The sequence below is a fragment of the Homarus americanus genome, unplaced genomic scaffold, assembly GCF_018991925.1.
Source record: "Homarus americanus isolate GMGI-L3 unplaced genomic scaffold, GMGI_Hamer_2.0 scaffold48406, whole genome shotgun sequence".
Taxonomy (NCBI): domain Eukaryota; kingdom Metazoa; phylum Arthropoda; class Malacostraca; order Decapoda; family Nephropidae; genus Homarus; species Homarus americanus.
Genome location: NW_024753828.1, coordinates 4,606,344 through 4,621,867, shown reverse-complemented (window position 1 = coordinate 4,621,867; position 15,524 = coordinate 4,606,344). Strand labels below are relative to the sequence as shown.

The window sequence follows — 15,524 nt, the reverse complement described above, 5'->3', positions numbered from 1 at the left end:
CCGAAGTGCAGGCACCAGTCTGGTGGCTCTCCTATGAACATTTTCAACCAACTGACAGTCCCTAGCATATCTCGGGGACCAGATGGGGTGACAGTACTCCAGATGGGGAAGCACTTCACTCTTGAAGATCATTATGAGGGGCGGACCGTCTAAATATCTGAACGACCTTCTTGTAAGACATAATAATTTAGTTGCCTGATTTACCTTCTCGCAATGGCCCGAGAACTTCAGCTCATTGTCAACATACACACCTACAGTAGGTCCTTCTCACATTCAGTCTCAATGCAGTTTCTTCGTTCCGTTGGGACATATGATATGCCTCCTTACCGTTGGTACACCCAAGGTGCATCCTCTTACACTTCGTGACATTGAATCTCAGCAGCCATTTCTTTGACCATTCTTGGACCTCACAGAGATCCTTCTGCAGCTCTTCACAGTCTGTTTGCTTCTTTATTTCCCGAAATACAGTAATTTGGAGTCATCCGCAAACAGTGGTATGGAGGAATGTACAGTGTCAGGCATGGCATTTATGAAGCAGACAAACAACAGTGGGCCCAATACACTGCCCTGCAGTACCCCACTTGTGATGGGTACACTTGATAATTTTGTGCCATTAATCACCACACACTGCTTGCGGTCATGGAGAAAATCTCCAATCCACTCTAGAACATTTCCCCGAATCTCGTACCTTTCCAGTTTAATTTTCATCCTTCCATGGGGTACTGTCGAAAGCCTTGGCAAAATCTAGGTAAATACTGTCGATATTACCACCCTGTTCCAGAATTTTGGTCCAAATATCCATAAGCAGTGAAAGTTAAATTACAGTTAAGTATTAGTGTTAGTATTAGTATGAGGGCTTGAACTCCCACCATTTATGAGGGCCTGTGTGTGCCAGTAACAATTCCTTTTACTCTTATATTTATCACCATTGGTAGCGTGACGATAGGAGGCTCGTGGGTAGGTGTAATGATAGTATCAAGCAATAGGGAAGAAATAACGGTAAATACTGGAGGTAAATAATAGACACAATTATACAAATACAAAGTTTATTTAAACATGAATATGAAATTAGAAGAAAGAATTTATTTGTACTAACAGACGAAATCTAGTACTAGGCCCTCAGGCTCAACATACTCACACCACTACTGGGTGGACATACTCAATAACACAACTATTATAGTCACTTAGCACCATAAAGACCAGGGCAACTGCCACTACAACACTCAGTCGTCAGGTGTGTTACTCAAGCAACAGCCATGGGGTCCAGCCACCATGGAGTACTATCGGACGAACTCTGGAGATCCCAGTGGATTAATTCCACCACACAAATAGCCCTATTGAGTTAGACACTCATCCACCAATGATGGGGGATGGTAGTGGTGTGTGGCTTGGTGATCCGGCGTCACCTCGTGGACCGAGCGTTAGGGCCAGACGAGCCAGCTATGGGGGCTATAGGTAGTCTGAAGTGTCTGACGGCCGGGTCTCACGAAGGTAACTGATCCTACTGGACCTCGGACATCTCCCCAGACATAGTGGATACAACATCCACGCTACAGACACGGCCTAGGCTGCGTTAGGGACCTGTATGGATGAAGGGACGGGCACTTACTAACGGTTGAAATGCCCGCGGCACCCTCACTCAAACTAGGCCAGGGAGTCCACCTACTCCTATTCCGATGAATTAATTTTACTTTTTTACTTTTATTGAAATTGAGACTATCGGCTCATTTTCATTCTGGGCGATCGGTCACGACTCTTTTCCTTTATATTCTTCACCAAAAGGTCGGCTCGCTGCCGCCCGGGCGATGGATCACGTCTCTCCCAGCACTGTTGGCAAATACTGGGCGGGCTCCTGAAACCCAAGTCTTCTCTTGAAAGAGCTCACACTCGGTGCCGTCACAACACTCTCTGGTAGATTGTTCCAAGAGTTTACAACCCTCACTCCGAAAAAGTTTGCCCCCACGGTTTTCCGGACTTGCGGCTTCTTCAATCTATGAACTCATTTTCATTCTCTACTATTATCTCAACTAACAATGCTCTGACTCGGCTATCGAAAGCAAAATTAAATTGATTACAAAGGGTTGGATGGCAACAGATCCCAACATACAGCGTCTAAACAAAGACGGCTTATCGATGACGTCATCAAGGAACAGAGAAAACGGGGGACGTTTCCACTGGGAGACTCAGAAGGTTTTGTGGACGTTTGAGCGTAATATGAATCCTTAAGGTTTTCAGGTTAGCTCTTATCATGACCATTACATTAGAAGTAGTCGTAGTAACATCAATAATAATAATAACAACACATTACAAATTATTCCTTATGTCCACTAAAATTAAATATTATTACAAATCTTAATAAGAATTGAAACATTGAGATAAAACTTACATCTTAACGTATAGAAAAAATATGCAAGGTGCTAGATAGACATATTAATAGATAGATAGATATAGACATAGATGGATAGATAGATAGATATAGATTGATAGATAGATAGATATAGACATAGACTGATAGATGGATAGATAGATAGGTATAGATTGACAGATAGACTGTATACTGGTAAATGAGAGAGAGAGAGAGAGAGATTAATTGGCAGATTAAAGTAACTGTCCAGTTCACTTGTTCACTGTTCTGTTTGGTGAAGTGAGTCACTGTTCACTTGTTCACTGTTCTGTTTGGTGAAGTGAGTCACTGTGTTCACTTGTTCACTTTGTAATTGTTTCATTTCCTCTTGGATGAGTTCAGCTAAGTTCTGCATCACCTGAAATAAGACATACCGTAAGTTAGGTTAGGTTAGAACGTATTAGGTCGTGTTAGAACGTGTTAGTTTCCGTTAGAACGTGTAAGCTTGTGTTAGAACGTGTTAGCTTGTATTAATTCCTGTCGGGTTATATTTGAATCTTTATTCTATTTAAGCTCTAAAAAAGAATCCTTACCTTATCCATCAACTCTGGGCTGACAGTAGAGAATGATGCCCTGAGGTACTGAGAGGGCTTACAGGAATCCACCATGAATCCTTGTCCAGGTATTAACATGACCTTCTTCTCTAGTCCCCGTTGGAGTATCATCTTCCTGGTATCCGACACACCTGGTACCTGTGTTGTGTTATATGGGTCAGGTAATAACTCACTCACACACACATACCTGGTACATGTATTAACAAAGTCACTTATTTTAACCTAACCTAAACCTAACATAACTTAAACCTAACCAAACCTAACCTAACCTAACTTAACTTAACCTAACCTAACCAAACCTAACCTAACCTAACCTAACTTAACCTAATACTAGCGATTGTATTGTTCAGTTTTTTTATGATGATTTTGTTAATGAGTTGTTCTTACCTTGAGCCACAGAAACATACCGGCCAAGGGTACAGACCACTCACACACACCTGGTGGAACAGAGGGATACAGAATGGTACAGAAATTGTTATAGAAATACAGTGTGGGATTACAGTTTTGTTGTTCAATACATGGGGCATTATAGTTGACACGTCATGACTACGGAAAGATTCAGAACGCAGAGAAAGTTGATTAGTTTCAACAGTATGAGAGAGAGAGAGAGAGAGAGAGAGAGAGAGAGAGAGAGAGAGAGAGAGAGAGAGAGAGAGAGAGAGAGAGAGAGAGAGAGAGAGAGACTCACCAGATAAATAAATGGAGGCAGAGGTAATAAAGGCGTCTCGTTGGGCCTTGTAGTAAGACCTGAGCTGTTGTATGTGGCTTCGCAGACCATCTTCTCCCCACATTGTCAACAGCTCATTCAGCACCACCTGGAGGTCAACAGAGGTCAAGGATCATCACAGAGGTTAAAGGATGAAACCCCCACCAACCCCTCCCCATCACCGCACACCAGGACACAGCTGGTCTGACCTTAATAACCTCCCCTCCCCCCACCCCCTCCCACTCTCCCCAGGGCCATGTCAGCCACCCACCCACTACTCCCCGACAGCCTGGCCATTGACACCCTTTGGCCAAGCTATACCCTCTCGTGGCTCATCCCGAAGTAGTCCTTGAGTAGTCCCTCTTAGTAGACCCGGGGACGACATGTGAACCTTCAACACCCCCTCTGACCCCTGGAACCCCCTGACGCTTCCTCACCACTCAATTTATTTTTTCGTAGAGAAAGGAGGGGTGAAAGGAGATTAGAGGTGGGGGAAGGAAGTTATAGTTCGGAAATTGAAGAAATTTAGGAGGAGGTAAGAGAGGGCGGGCTGACCGCCTAAGCTAATCTGATGGTGTGTCATGGGTTAGTTACTGTCTGTCGGTACAGCACTAGACATCCTATCCTATCCCATATATGGGTGTTTTGAGGGTCTTATTTCATATTCCGCCGACCCTACTGGCGGATGCTGGTCTAGGGAGGTTGTCTATTGCCTGGCCGTATAGATCAGGGGTGGTAATGGACCTTTTGAGATTTGGTAACTTTTTGGGAACCATGTATGGTTGTTGTCGTTATCTGGTGAGAGTTTTTGAAGGAGTTCTTGCTCTGATCGTTTTGTGTCTCCCTCCACCCCCACCGTGGCCACCCTCCCTCCACCCCACAGTGGCCACCCTCCCTCCACCCCACAGTGGCCACCCCCCACGTGGCCACCCTCCCTCCACCCCACCGTGGCCACCCTCCCTCCACCCCACAGTGGCCACCCTCCCTCCACCCCCACCGTGGCCACCTCCACCCCACAGTGGCCACCCTCCCTCCACCCCACAGTGGCCACCCTCCTCCACCCCACAGTGGCCACCCTCCCTCCACCCCCACCGTGGCCACCCTCCCTCCACCCCCACCGTGGCCACCCTCCCTCCACCCCACAGTGGCCACCCTCCTCCACCCCACCGTGGCCACCTCCCTCCATCCTCCCTCCACCCCACAGTGGCCACCCTCCCTCCCCTCCACCCCCACCGTGGCCACCCTCCCTCCACCCCCACCGTGGCCACATCCCTTCCTCTCCAAATATCCCTCCTCCTAGGGACAGTCCTGCCCCTTGTTGTCATAAACAGATGAACTATACAGGTAATTCTCCCTATATACAGGTAACCTAACCTAACCTACCTGTAACCTAACCTAACTAAACTGGCCCTTCGGGGTACTCTTGTCGCCCGTCATCTAAATATAACAAGACAAACAGCATGAACTCCGGTGCTTCCCTGTTGGACGCTGTGTTTCACCTCACACAGGATGTAAAGGGGATGCCCAGTTAACTAGCTTCCGTGCTCCCTAGGGCGAAGCTGAATCTACAGACAGTTAGTTCAAAGGTCAGGTCACTATTGATGACCTTTTTTCAGTATTTACACCATAACCTTTCCTAAGGGGCGCCGGTGGTAGAGCGGTACCACTCTTGCCTCGCAAGCGAGATGTCACGGGTTCGATTTCCCGGCCGGTGGAAAGTTGTTTGGACATACTTCCTAGCCCTTGGTCCCTGTTCACCTAGCAGTAAAGTAGGTACCTGCTGTAAATCGAAAAGTTGCGAATTCGTATTCAGGGAGTTGTTGGAGCTGACAATAACATGATGACATAAACCTATGACTTAGCATGCTTCCCTGTTGGGTGCTGTAGGCGCTTCACCTTACACAGGATGTAGGGGGTGCCCAATAAAAAAAAAGCTTTCCTTAAACGCATTGAACTTGAGAGAGAGAGAGAGAGGCTGACCTGGGAGAGGGAGGAGCTGCTGATCATGGTGGCTCCCTTGTGTAAGTTAATCTTGGCCAGGAGAGGTCGAGGGCCCGTGATAAAGCCCACCCTTAGCCCGGCTGACACCACCTTCGAGAAGGAGTCGAACCGGAGTACTCGACCATCCACGTCGAGAGACAGATAACTGGGGAGCTGTGTGTATGGAGACTGTTAGACATACATACATACATACATGTACCCCGGTACCTAGACGGCATAGGTATACAAACAACGTACACAGACAGTATGAATACGAACAAGGTAAAATACAGTATATTACAAGTATAATATAGAGACTATTACTACGACTATTACTACTACTACAAATAATAATAATATCCAGGAAAATCATCATACAAGTTGACAATCGGTTTAACATGTATATAAACTATGCACTTCCAAACATACACCTCAGCATGTGTGTGTTTGTGTGTAGACATAGACCGTGGCGTTATAGTTTCTAATGTATACGTACACTTCCTGGACAGTACAGGTATAAAACAAGAGTAAACAGGCATTTGACCAGGGATAGACGGCAGTGTCCTCAGATGTTTGGTGCAAGAGCTTGATGGCCACACAAACACACACACACATAATACACTTCCTCACCAACCTGTGTATGTGTGTTATTGTGTAAGTTTGTATTATAGTGTATGTTTGTGCGTATGTATGTGTGTTATAGTGTATGTATGTGCGTTATAATGTATGTGTGTTATAGTGTACATATGGGCAAGTTTCTTTACGCCATTTGCCTCTGTCTACCCAGCAGTAATTGGGTACCTGGATGTTAATAGACTTGGGGATTGTGTTCCGGTGTAATGGTTAGCCAATGCAGTTGGCGAGTTGTCCGGTCTTCTCGGACTATTCCTTGATACTGGGTCATGCAGCTCATTAACTTAAGGTGTGGTTGTTGTGTTGGCGACAGCTTTTACACCTTAAACAAATTCTAGGTGGCCCTTGGGTCGGCCATCCTTGTTACACGAGGGGTAACCATTATTATTTATATTATATATTGGCATACGATAAGACATAAGTGAACAAATCCTAGCCTAACATACATACCTCTTGGTGGTCGTACTGAAGGAAGTAGTAAGGGTCGTCCTCGAGGATAAGAATGTCGTACTCTCGGGCAATGTTGTAGATCTCCCGACGTCTCTTAGCCGTAGTCACTGTCCCTGTCGGGTTAGATCCTGTCGGGACTGTGTAGAGGAACTGTGGATCAACGGAGTAAAAATATTTCGTTATCAATAAGGTCTGGGTAGGGTAGGGTAGGGTAGGGTAATGTAGGTTGGGTTAGGTTAGTTTATTTCTTGGTCAAGTTAGGTTAGCTTATATTTAGGGTTAGGTTAAATTATGTTAGGGTCGTCACCTCACCTTCGGGGGCGGATCAGGGCAGCGGTTGTGTTGGTTATCAGGTGCCCAGGGTTTCAGGGCTGCCCTCAGGGACTCCGGCAGTGGCCCAGCCTGGTCACACTGCACCGCCAGGTACCGCGGACAGAAAGGGTTTAACTGCCAGGGTATATAAGTAAAAATAAGTGATACATTACGTTATGACACGGAAATAATTCCATTATATGAATAAAAATCTCGATATCATAAAGTTATTCACTTCGTATTAATTTGTTTTATAGTCCAAGGTGATGAAAAACACAAAATGGAGGTGCTCACAATAGAGAGAGCGCCGGTATAACAAGGTTCTTCCACAAGCACGTAGTCTCCTGCGGTAATCATCATCTCCATGGTCATCAGTAATCCACTCTGGCTGCCGCTCGTCACTAACAGGTCGGTGTCATGCCATCGAGGGGGTGAGTGGTGTCTCTGTGTGAGGTCTGCCAGTTGTTGCAACAGAGGAGGGTACCTGTAGGACGAGATATACCTATGTTATTAAAATACCACGAAGAAGACATCAACTCCCTGACATTTCACAACTCCGGCACTGTCCCACGCCCATGACCCCGCCGACGTCTTGTGCCTTCCTCGTCCTCCTCTCAAGTCTCAGGACACCAAGAATGTCAACATTGCCTCGCCGAATATCCTGTGACTCCAACCTTACCTAACCTAATCTAAATATATACATAATCTTGACTTTGCATAATAAATAAGTGGAACATGTGGATCTCTATATCATAATTATACAAAGCTGGATAAGGCTAAATATTTTTAACTGGGTCATATACAAAGCTAGTTCTGTCGCCCCGTATGACTGGGGGAGTGCAAATTGCACGTATGACCATGACTGGAGAGTGGAAATTATATCTGACACCGACACTAGCCACGGCTCCTCGGAGTCTTCCCCGTCTGGAGTACTGTCAACTCGTCTGGTCCCTGAGATATGCGAGAGACTTTCAGTTGATTCAAAACGTTCAAAGGGGGGCCACCAGACTGGTGCCTACGTTACGGCACTTCGGTTACCCTGAGAGATCAAAGTACCTGCAACTGCCTGGCTTATGCCTCAGACGACATTACTCAGTCGAGTGTCCATATCTGGAGCTGGCGGATGCCCGCCCCATTGGAGGTCACAACATAAGGTTGAAGAAGCCACCGAGTGTAAGCTCATTCAATGCCAGACTTGACCAACACTGGAGCAGGTACAGATACATCCTGGAGTCGAGTTCATGCCCAGTCCGTGCCAACAGTGCGTAACAGAGACGTGACTGATCGCCCTGCCTGCTAACGAACCATCAGTGGCAAACAGGATAAAGTAATGTGTTTGGACGTACCCTGGTGTAGGGCCGTACTGGAGACAGCAGGCCATCTTCTCAGGGGTGAGGGCAATGGAGCGTCCGTCCTTCATCTGTAGTGAACCGCTCAGGATAGGAAAGGTGTCAGGGCTGGGCGACCCCGTTGCCAGGAACACCACGTCCTCCTCTGCCTTCTGCTGTAGCTTAACTGTTACAAATATACCTTCATTAGTAACACACACACACACACATCCTCATTAATTTTTTCATGTTTCTCTTAATTAATAAAGAATAATGATTCCGTTTGTTGAATATATTTTATTATTATTATTGTTGTCATTATTATTATATACTCATTATCATAATAGTTTGTTAAAGACTTGCAGAATTCAGCGATGAGCATTGGTTGACGGTTCTTGGCCACGGCGTTCATGTACTTGGTGTAGTCCATCATAATTTCGCAGCGTCAGGCAGCCACCGTTTTATTTTACTGCTGGAGAATGTGAATACTGGCTCTAAGATGTTTACTTAAGGTCCTAATTATTATAGGTCTGTATATCAAATGTTCCCGCTATGTTATGTGTAAATTGGGCCCATGGGTACAGTATGGATACGGCACACTGTAATTCTAGGCCTTCTGTACACAAGGAGGCAGCATGGCCGGTACTTCACTCGACCGCATTCACTTCCCGAATTTGTAAACTTAAGTACCCATTTACTGCTTGGCGAACTAGAAATGCTTGGGTATCGAACCACTAACCCCTGAAACAGGACGCGAGTAGTATATCCACTCAACCTCCGCACTCCTTATGAACCAAAGCTTAGATTAGAGTAATAAATTAACTACATACTGTACATAGGTTTATCCCCAGACATTATGGAGATTGAAAATACCCAATGTGAAACTTTACTTTACCGCTCGTGTGACAGAGAAGCACTTTCAACAGACTAACCTGAGCCACAGCAATAAATTACTCCCCCCCCCCCACCCCTCCCCCAAATACGGCTTCACTACCTCCATTCCACATCAGGAAGGAAAAAGCAAAAAGAGAGCTGAAAAAACTATACCACTTTAAAGCGCTTCCTAAGAAAATAAAACTCCGCCTAGTGACATCATTTATCACACCGATATTAACTAACCCAGCAATACCTCTTCATACTATGAGCACCACTCAAATATTAAAATCGTCACAGGTGAAAGATACCTCTTCACCAGAACCACAGCCGATATACATAGAGACCTGAGAATGAAACCCATCAACCAGCAGCTGCACACCCTGGCCAGCAGAATCTGGCAAAAGATAGAACGATCAGAGCAAGAACTCCTTCAAAGACTCCCACCAGATAACGACAACAACCATACATGGTTCCCAAAAAGTTACCAAATCTCAAAAGGTCCATTACCACCCCCGATCAACACTGCCAGGCAATAGACAACCTCCCTAGACCAACATCCGCCAGTAGGGTCGGCGGAATATGAAATAAGGCCCTTAAAACACCCATGACTAACCCATGACACAACCCTAACACACTATTAGCTTAGCTAGGCTGTCAGCCCGCCCTCTCTTACCTCCCCATAAACTTTTTCAATTTCCGGACTATAACTTCCTTCCTCCCCCCTCTAATCTTCTTTCACCCCTCCTTTCTCTATGAAAAAAAAAGTCCATTAACAGTCTCTGCTGCTGCCTCAACACACACCAGTTACAACACAACGTCACAGTCTTAACACTACAGCTTGTCGTTTATGTTGTCTCAGGTGAATGTACAATGACTATCAACGTAAAATGACTATTAACATACAATGACTATCAACATACAATGACTATGAATGTACAATGACTGAACGTACAATGACTATCGACGTACATTTACTATCAACGTACAATGACTATGAACGTACAATGGCTATGAATGCACAATGACTGAGCGTACAATGACTATCAACGTACAATGACTGAACGTACAATGACTATCAACGTACAATGACTATAAATGCACAATGACTGAACGTACAATGACTATCAATGTACAATGACTGAACGTACAATGACTATCAACGTACAATGACTATGCACGTACAATGACTATCAACGTACAATGACTATGCACGTACAATGACTGAACGTGCAATGACTATGAACGTACAATGACTATGAACGTACAATGACTATCAACGTACAATGACTATGAATGTACAATGATTGAACGTACAATGACTATCAGCGTACACTGACTGAATGTACATTGGTTGAATGAACAATGACTGAACGTACAATGGCTATCAACGTACAATGACTGCACGTACAATGGTTGAATGTACAATGGAACATACAATGATTATCAACGTATAATGACTATGACTGTACAATAGCTGAACGTACAATGAAAAACAACGTACAATGACTAGACGTACAATGACTGACTGTACAATGACTATCAACATACAATGACTAAACGTACAATGGCTGAACGTACAATGAATATGCACGTACAATGACTGAACGCATAATGACTGAATGTACAATGACTGAACGTACAATGAATGAGCGTACAATGACTGAACGTACAATGTCTATAAACGTATTGTGACCTTAAACATACAATGACTATAAACGTACAATGACTGAACGTACAATGACTATCAACATACAATGACTATCAACGTACAATGAATATGGATGTACAATGACTGAACGTACAATGACTGAACGTACAATGCCTATCAACGTACAATGAACGAACGTACAATGACTATCAACGTACAATGAACGAACGTACAATGACTATGAACGTACAATGACTATAAACATACAAATACTATGAATGTACGATGACTATGAACGTACAATGGCAATAACGTATAATGACTATGAACGTACGATAATCTCAAATTTATCCTAAGTCAAACAGTTAGGTCAATTATCTACGACTTTATTTATAAAAAAAATTATGATCGTCGCTCGAGCCTTTGTGAGTCTGGTTCATAGTGTGTGTCCTGCCTGATACTCTACCAGACACCTGTGTCCTGCCTGATACTCTACCAGACACCTGTGTCCTGCCTGATACTCTACCAGACACCTGTGTCCTGCCTGATACTCTACCAGACACCTGTGTCCTGCCTGATACTCTACCAGACACATGTGTCCTCCCTGATACTCTACCAGACGCCTGTGTCCTGCCTGATACTCTACCAGACACCTGTGTCCTGCCTGATACTCTACCAGACGCCTGTGTCCTGCCTGATACTCTACCAGACGCCTGTGTCCTGCCTGATACTCTACCAGGCACCTGTGTCCTGCCTGATACTCTACCAGACGCCTGTGTCCTGCCTGATACTCTACCAGACACCTGTGTCCTGCCTGATACTCTACCAGGCACCTGTGTCCTGCCTGATACTCTACCAGACACCTGTGTCCTGCCTGATACTCTACCAGACACCTGTGTCCTGCCTGATACTCTACCAGACACCTGTGTCCTGCCTGATACTCTACCAGACACCTGTGTCCTGCCTGATACTCTCTGTGTCTGCCTGATACTCTACCAGGCACCTGTGTCCTGCCTGATACTCTACCAGGCACCTGTGTCCTGCCTGATACTCTACCAGACACCTGTGTCCTGCCTGATACTCTACCAGACACCTGTGTCCTGCCTGATACTCTACCAGACACCTGTGTCCTGCCTGATACTCTACCAGGCACCTGTGTCCTGCCTGATACTCTACCAGACACCTGTGTCCTGCCTGATACTCTACCAGACACCTGTGTCCTGCCTGATACTCTACCAGACGCCTGTGTCCTGCCTGATACTCTACCAGACGCCTGTGTCCTGCCTGATACTCTACCAGGCACCTGTGTCCTGCCTGATACTCTACCAGATGCCTGTGTCCTGCCTGATACTCTACCAGACACCTGTGTCCTGCCTGATACTCTACCCACCCTGATACTCTACCAGACACCTGTGTCCTGCCTGATACTCTACCAGACACCTGTGTCCTGCCTGATACTCTACCAGACACCTGTGTCCTGCCTGATACTCTACCAGACATGTGTCCTGTGATACTCTACCAGACGCCCTGCCTGATACTCTATCAGACACCTGTGTCCTGCCTGATACTCTATCAGACACCTGTGTCCTGCCTGATACTCTACCAGACACCTGTGTCCTGCCTGATACTCTACCAGACACCTGTGTCCTGCCTGATACTCTACCAGACGCCTGTGTCCTGCTTGATACTCTACCAGACGCCTGTGTCCTCCCTGATCCTCTACCAGACGCCTGTGTCCTCCCTGATCCTCTACCAGACACATGTGTCCTCCCTGATCCTCTACCAGACACATGTGTCCTCCCTGATCCTCTACCAGACACATGTGTCCTCCCTGATCCTCTACCAGACACATGTGTCCTCCCTGATCCTCTACCAGACACATGTGTCCTCCCTGATCCTCTACCAGACACATGTGTCCTCCCTGATCCTCTACCAGACACATGTGTCCTCCCTGATCCTCTACCAGACACATGTGTCCTGCCTGATCCTCTACCAGACACATGTGTCCTCCCTGATCCTCTACCAGACACATGTGTCCTCCCTGATCCTCTACCAGACACATGTGTCCTTCCTGATCCTCTACCAGACACATGTGTCCTCCCTGAACCTCTACCAGACACATGTGTCCTGCCTGATCCTCTAACAGACACATGTGTCCTCCCTGATCCTCTACCAGACACCTGTGTCCTCCCTGATCCTCTACCAGACACATGTGTCCTCCCTGATCCTCTACCAGACACCTGTGTCCTCCCTGATCCTCTATCAGGCACATGTGACCTCCCTGATGCTCTGCCAGGCACATGTGTCCTGCCTGATGCTCTGCCAGGCATGTATCGGCTCTGTTACATGACAAGAACTCGACACACATAATGGATATAGTAACACCTTTCAACCTTTTTTTCCACCAATTAATCAAAAGCAACTTTGAAATGTTGACTTTGTGGATGCTCGAGGCACCACGGCAGGATACAGTACATGAAGACCGACGGTAACAGGATATAGTACGTCTTCAACAAGATGTACCATGTATAAAAAGTGTGGCCCTAAGGTCATCGCAGTCAATATGGAGAGAGAGAGAGAGAGAAACAAAATACTAAATACCTCTGATATGAAGCTTGAGGTGGGCAACAGAGGCAGATACTGAACGGTGGGCGATGCTCAGAAGGTCAGGTGTGAATGTATATTATATACACTGTATATACAGTGGAATATATATATATCTATATATACGTACACAGCTGTGTATCACACTTCCTCCTGTGTGTTGCCTGTACAGGTGTCTGTGTGGTACTAGCCATCACACCGGCCCTCCCCGCCCAAGAAACTTACGCTTCATAAAAGTTTCCGTGTAACATGAGCATTGCAACATTTAAAATATAATTCTTTCTCTCCTCCCACTTCCCGACATTTCCTACTGACGTGGGCGTTGTATCATTGAAGCGTGGGGCTTAGAGAACCTTGGGGAAATGGTTTGAGAAATAAGGACGAGAAACAAAAAGAAATTGTGTCACAATACTGTGGAGTTTTTCTTGAGAAGGTAAATAGGAGGTACAGCCAGTAAAAGATCCAGCGACCCAACCTGGGTCTCGTACTGGCAATTTTTCGTGGCAATGCTTGGTGAAGGAAGGCTGTATGTAAAAGTGATTGTGCTTGGTGATTTATTTTCGGCTGTATCACTGTCAGGATAAATATTAAACACACTGTAGTGGAATTCTCCCCTACAAACGCTGTTTGTCGCTAAGTAGCCGACCCCACCAATTCCCCAGTGTGTGCCTCGTAGTCGAGGTCAACCAGCACCGCCATACACCACGGAGCGGGGGTCAACTACTAAGCCACGCCTACCCCCGCTATTTAAGACCTGACCTCGTGGTGATCACTCTCTTTCTACCTCCACCAACCAGCCAGCAACACCTCCTCCTCCGCCGCTGCCTGGCGGCCCTCGCTCCTCCTCCGCTGCCTGGCGGTCCTCTCTCCCGCCGGCGAGCATGGCGACCCACAAGCTGTCCTTCTCTGAGCGTCCTCACCAACCAGCTCTCTCTACATCACGCTTGTAACCATGCTGCCTTCCCAGCACCAAGCTGCATTGTACATCCAATACAACATGTATACAGAGAGCACATTGTGAGTTTCCTTTCTCCACCCCATCCTGAGTGTGAACCCAAACATCCTGAACCCCACAACACCAAAGATAGTATTTTAATAATAATAAATTATTCATCATTATTTTAGATTAAGAAAAGTTTCCAAATATTCGCACATTTGCTTAAATAATGAAGAAAAATTGATGTGAGAATCTTGTGGTAGCTGTGGTTGTAGTTGAGTTGCCAATTCATTATTATAATTTTCTTCATTATTTAAGCAAATATGATTGGTGGAAGATCTTCTATTTTTGAAAGTGTAATTGGTAAATACTGTGTTTTATTACTATTGAATTTAACCAAGTTTCTACCTCCCCAGTCGGAGATGCTGCACAGATCCGCATTGATAGATATAATGATATCAGCTCTAGAAACAGATCTAGTTTGAGAATTAGGGGGAAGGGGAATGTGAAGAAGAGTAGAATTATCAGCGTAAGAATGGATATAATTAGTCGAAGTGTGAAGTAAATTATTGATAAAATGAAGGAAGAGAGTAGGTGAAAGAACAGAACCCTGTGGGACACCACTATTGGTAGAGAAAGAGCGAGAGATCGATCCCTCGACAACAACTGCTATGGATCGGTGCTCAAGGAAGCTAGAAATAAGATAATAAAGTGAGGGAAAGGAACCATAAGAGGGAAGTTTAGAAAGCAAAGATTTGTGCCATACCCTGTCAAATGCTTTGGAGATGTCAAGGGTCACGACGAAAGTTTCCCCATTATCCCTAAGAGAGGATGACAAGGATGGGTGCAGTAGGAGAGCAGATCACCAGTAGATCTTGTATGCTGTATGTATATTATGTATGTGCTCCATTTATATACACTATTTATTCAGCCTAGCTAGTAGAGTGTGGCAATGTATATACCATGTCCCACATGCTTAATTAATGTGCCTGGCGACATATGGAAGCTGCTAATGTATCACTTACCACATGTCGCCCGAAAGGCTAGTTGACCCCCCAGACAGAGTAAGGAGCGCCACCTTCCTTGTGTACC

General features: G+C 45.6%; 1 protein-coding gene across 1 annotated transcript; it reads right to left on the bottom strand.

The window, feature by feature from the left end:
- Window positions 1-6,709: 6,709 nt before the first annotated feature.
- LOC121855501 (kynurenine/alpha-aminoadipate aminotransferase, mitochondrial-like) lies at window positions 6,710-8,800 on the bottom strand. Its single transcript, XM_042350475.1, has 5 exons — window positions 8,731-8,800; window positions 8,386-8,554; window positions 7,334-7,523; window positions 7,040-7,174; window positions 6,710-6,877 (listed from the first exon to the last, which is right to left on the bottom strand). The coding sequence occupies exons 1-5, from the start codon at window positions 8,798-8,800 to the stop codon at window positions 6,710-6,712; spliced, it is 732 nt and encodes a 243-aa protein (XP_042206409.1).
- Between the last annotated feature and the right edge of the window lie 6,724 nt (window positions 8,801-15,524).

What these genes read in the sequence shown, in the direction of transcription:
- LOC121855501 (XM_042350475.1), bottom strand. Translation starts at nt 8,800, where the DNA reads ATGATGGACTACACCAAGTACATGAACGCCGTGGCCAAGAACCGTCAA. An exon ending in AATGCTCATCGCTGAATTCT is followed by an intron (nt 8,555 to 8,730) that starts GCAAGTCTTTAA and finishes TATTTGTAACAG; the next exon opens with TTAAGCTACAGCAGAAGGCA. An exon ending in ATACCGGCGCTCTCTCTATT is followed by an intron (nt 7,175 to 7,333) that starts GTGAGCACCTCC and finishes ATACCCTGGCAG; the next exon opens with TTAAACCCTTTCTGTCCGCG.